The 5,138-nt window shown below is 36.9% G+C and overlaps 1 protein-coding gene across 1 annotated transcript in view; it reads left to right on the top strand.

Annotated features, from left to right (window-relative positions):
- Positions 1-4,795: 4,795 nt before the first annotated feature.
- Positions 4,796-5,138, top strand: part of Dck (deoxycytidine kinase) — a 21,560-nt gene continuing 21,217 nt past the window's right edge. The window contains exon 1 of the mRNA XM_013020085.1: positions 4,796-4,910. Within this exon, the coding sequence (XP_012875539.1) occupies positions 4,796-4,910 (115 nt within the window). The remainder of the gene's footprint in view (positions 4,911-5,138) is intronic.

Consider the following 5,138-nt stretch of genomic DNA (forward strand, 5'->3'; position numbering starts at 1 on the left):
ACAAAAGTAGATGTTAGTTATTTTTCTCATTCTTTGATTAAAAAATTCTCAAAATAAAAAGTACTAAGTTACAGTGCTATTGTGATTCTCTGATTTTGTTAAATCTGGTGATGTAAGATTTAGCAATTATTTTAAATGATGGACTCATGGTAGTGAAACTGACAGAGTACATCCCCCCCACTCCCACGCCACCCCCAGTAAGAGGGTTTGATCTGAGTCTTGCATTTACTTGCTAGACAAATACTCTATCACTTAAGCCATGGCTCCATAAGAAAGACTAAAAAATTTTAAGTTGGTGGAAGATAGTGCTATTGCCTTTCACTTGCTGACTTGATTTTACTGTTTCCCACAAACCCAGAGCATTAGAGTACTCTAAAACATTAAACAGGTGCTAGGGGCTTTAGAGGGAGGTCAGTTTACTTTAAAGTGAAAGATTTTAGATTGCTGTCTCTATCTTTCCTTTGTTAGTTAGTCATTTGTAAATTCTAAATGATCAGCATAAAATTTAGTAGGTAAAGAATATATGTTTAGTATATAATATATTTCAGACTGAGTTACTGCTTGGTATCATGATCAATGAACCACTACAATCTCTTATTAGGAAACAATTTGTTTATTTATATTTTGCACATGTAATCACTAGACTCCATTTTATGTGTTACATTTTTCTTGCTTATGGGAAAATAGCAAAATTACAGATTACTTTTATAGCTTTGTCTACCTCCTCTTTGAGAGAGGTTTAATAACCACTAAAATGGTAGAATATATGAAATACAAATATTAAATAGTAGATATTTCTTTTCAAATGAATATGTCATAACTTAATATCCAAGTGAGAGTTGATCTTCAGAGTAGTTCTCTTATGATCACTTAACTCCTTTTATGCTGGAAGTGTGAGAATCAGATTGTGATTAGGCAAAGAATCCATCATTTTAACTGCACAAAATTTTTTTAGAAGCGTATATGATCTCCCTTCTCACCAAACCAAGTATTGTAACTTGGCTGATCCCTGAGAACTAATCTAGTAGGGAAATTCAAAAGAATGTGTTACAGGCACTGAATAGAGAAAAGATTTTTTTTAAAGCATTGATGGAATCACAGAATGAAGGAATGGTTTCTTGATGGTACTGTTTTGAAGTGGGCAATATCATTAGGGTTTGTAAGTTTTTAAAAACTACAGCTAAATTCCTTACAATTAAATATAGTAATTTAAAAAAGTACTTCTCTATATATTTTCTTCTATTTTTGTTCCTTTTTCTTAAAATTTTTAATTGTCTTGACTGTTGCACAATAATTTTGATTTGACAGTATAGAAAAGTGAATACATTAGAGCTTTTGCCTTTTTTTTAAAAGATGGGTTTTCACTAAAGTGAACAATAGAGTAAACTGGAGATAGTTGTACAGACAAATTGGAATAAGTATTATGTGCTAATTATGCCAACTTTGAAGCCTACATGTCACAAATATTTAGAATGGTAAAACTATTTCATGTATCACTTATAACTTTAAATTTTGACTGTCTTTTGAAAAGGTTAGGGACCAAAGTATATCTGTAATTTGGAAATGATAGTATACTATGAAAACTTACCTTATTTGAAGCTTATCTGGGATTTTAAAGAATATACCAGTTCCTATAAGCAGCTCTATACTTTATAGACCACTTCTAAAATAATTTAAGTATCAGAGTTTCGTCATGACATTAGATTTACCATTATAAACACTCTTGACTAGTTGTTAGCTTGATTGTTACAAACTGACAAATGTTTAGAGGTAAAGGTGATTTGCACTTTTAGGGCCCAACTAATAAGTTAAAGAGAATTTGTTTGGAAGGCATAAAATTGTAATCCATGGCTGGGCAGCAGTGGCTCACGCCTGAAATCCTAGCTACTCTGGAGGCTGAGATCTCAGGGTCTCGGTTCAAAGCCAGCCCAGGCAAGAAAGTCCTTGAGACTCATCTCCAATTAACCACCAGAAAACTGGAAGTGGTGCTGTGGCCCAAGTGGTGGAGCGCTAGCCTTGAGCTGAAGAGCTGAGGGACAGCGCCCAGGCCCAGAGTTCAAGCCCCATGACTGACAAAAAAAAAAATTGTAAACCCATGTTTGCCACTCATAGCTGAACTTACTTGTGTTTTAACAACAGAAACAGATTAAAATATTTGGTATTATGTTCTACAAGGGCAATGCAAGCCTCTGTCTTTCCCTCCCTCCCTTCATTTTGCATAAAGTATTATATAGTACAAAATCTGGTCTACAATTCTCAACCAGAGATGAAATCACTGTGGTCATTCCTGCCCATCTTTGTTTTCCCATTCTTGTCTTTTTTCCTCCTCTTCCCCTTCCCAACATGGAAACAAGTTAGTGGTTCTGAAGTACTTACTCTTACCACCTAGGTTTCAGTTTGTTTGACAGTTTTTAAAAAATTATGTCACTGAAGCTACAATTAGTGAAGTGGAACTTTATTAGTATTTAATTTCTTTTACATATTAATATTCTTACAGCTGGATGTTTCTTAAGTTTTGCACAAATTTTCATTTTTGTTTTGTTCCTAAAATAATTTCGTAGGTTATGAAATAGATTAGTACACTTCCATGTAAGAATACCTTTTCTCTTTAAATTTTTCTGAAGAAATAACTTTTTAGGGAAAATAGTTTTGTTCTTTTTTAACAGCCATTAAATGTGTATTATTTTCCTACATGTTTAACCAGGGTGATGAGGTGATCTTTTAGAGAATAGTTTGTTTATTTGATTTTTTCTATACATTTAAGTTATTACTTAAAATAACCACTAGGAAGAGTTTCATGAATTATGAAAGAGATTATGGTAAGTACCAAAACGCTTGAATAGAACTCATTTCTGAAGACAAAACCAGAAAAATATTGTCAGTGCCAATCGATAGAACCATGAGGGCAGCTTCACAGTGTTCAGGTATTTAAGAAACTGCACGAAGACACCAGATCCTGCCCTTGAAAAGAAAGTTTCTATGTTTGAGACGAATTGGTCTAAAGTATGAGAAGTAACCTGGGTGCTGTACTGAAAGCTGTGCCACAATTATGCAAGTTGTAGTTACTAGTCAAAGTTTAATTGCTTCATTATTTTAAAGAGGATATTGACAGAATGTCAGAAGATCTGTAATATGTTTTATTTGAAAGATGTAAATAATGTATACGAACTTGTATGTGATGGGTTGGGAAGTATTTAAATTCTAGTTTTGTTTTTTAAAGGAGAAATTGAATGTTTATAAGAAAAAAAGCCTAATAAATAGTTATGTTTGACCATGAATTATGATTTTGTATTACTGCTGTTCATTTTATTATAGGTATTCTCACACTGAACACATTCCAAGGGAAACTGAAGATATATGGAATATGTTGGACATTTCAAATTTGTTAGTTAATATTTTTTATAATGTTCACAACTGTACAAGTTGCTATGTTAAGTGGAGGAAACTATACAAGTCAATTTCACTTAGAGTTTAAGACCTTAATATGCCTGAACTTGAAGTTGTTTAATACATTCTCAGTCCATAGTACTAAAATCTTAGAAACACTTAGAAAATAGAAATCATTTTTCTTTGATTAGGAAAACAATGGTTTTTGTTTGTTCTTCAAAGAAACAGGAGAAACCATCTCTTCCAGGCTAACATTGAACTCATGCTGTCTGTGCTTTCCTAATGCTATTCAGATATGTGCCACAGTTTTTGTTTTTTGTTTTCTTCCTTAAGTTTTTGTGTGCAAACAATCTATCCTGAAGTTAACAGTTCTTACTCCTACTTAATTTTCAGTCCAGAATATTGTTAGTGCATTTGAATACCCCTGCAGAGTATTGTTTATGATATACTATATTTCTTGGGTAAAATTTTTGATGTTTTCTAAAATGTTTAGAAAATTTTAATTCTGAAATGTCTGGCTTCAAAAGTTTCAGATAAGGGATTGTGGATTAAAATCAATGTGTTGTGAAAGCTGAGTATGGTGGTACAGGCCTGGAATCCCAGCACTTGGGAGGCTGAGGCAGGAGGTTCATGAGTTGAAGACTAGCCTAGGCTACAAAGCAAGACCTACATTTCAAAACTAGAAAAGGTGTGTGAAAGTTCTTGAATTCATCTCTTGTCATTCACAGGGTAGGCATTTTTTTTGAAATATACTATTTATAGCTAGGATTATAGGCATGGGCTATGGGTACCTGCAGGACTCTTAATTTACATTGTTTATTTTTGAGATCAGTGCCAACTGCCCTTCTAGGCTTTTTTTTTTTTTGGTGATACTGGGGCTTTAACCTCTGGATCTCATGTTTCCTAGAAAGGTGTTCCACCATTTGAGCCATAACTTTTTGCTTGACAGGCTTCAGACTAGCTACATTATACCTGGCTTGCTGCATTCAGGTCTGATAGTTAAAATACGAAAAAGAATAACAAGGCCCGTGGTTGATGTGGACAATTTGAACCTATTTCCAGACTAATAATCCAGTTTAGTAAGGTGTTTCTACCTTGACAAAAAGTGAACCCTGGTATTTCTACATTACTTGTGTCTATAGAAGTACATTGATGGAACGTATGTAATCGTTCAAAAAACAACATATGTTAACCATGTTAGAGGAGAATGGTCTTGAGAAATTGAGCCATAGCCATGCTGAATCGAAGTCTTCCTAAATGTGCTTTGCAAGTATTCTACAGGGATCCAAGTGAAGGGGCTGAGGGGTGTGATCAGGAGCCCCTTCCCTTGGGTGGCGTCTGATTGCCCAAATTCCACCCCTGGGAGCCAGGAGCGACCGCGTGCCTGCACCGGGTCACTCACGGGTTAATGAGGGGGCGCCAACACACCTCGGAACCGAACAGAACAGCTCCTGGCGCGCAGCTCCTAACGAGCATCTCCTGGGCTTCCGCGGGGCGCTCCGTGGACGTTCCTACCGGACGAGGTCGGTTTGTAGTCCTGACCGCCCGCCCCGCGCTTCTACGCATCCCCACCAGCCTCACCTGAGCGCCAGCTTCCCAGACCAGGCCAACGCTCGCCCCCCACGGCCCCGCGCTCCCCCGGGTCTGCATCCGGTTCCGGAACCTCCCGCCCGAGGCCCCGCCTCCGTCCTCAGCCTTGGCCCCGCGTGACCCAGCGGGAGGCGGGAGCGGGCGGCGGGGCCGAGGAGGGG

Source organism: Dipodomys ordii, unplaced genomic scaffold (assembly GCF_000151885.1).
Source record: "Dipodomys ordii isolate 6190 unplaced genomic scaffold, Dord_2.0 Scaffold49, whole genome shotgun sequence".
NCBI lineage: Eukaryota > Metazoa > Chordata > Mammalia > Rodentia > Heteromyidae > Dipodomys > Dipodomys ordii.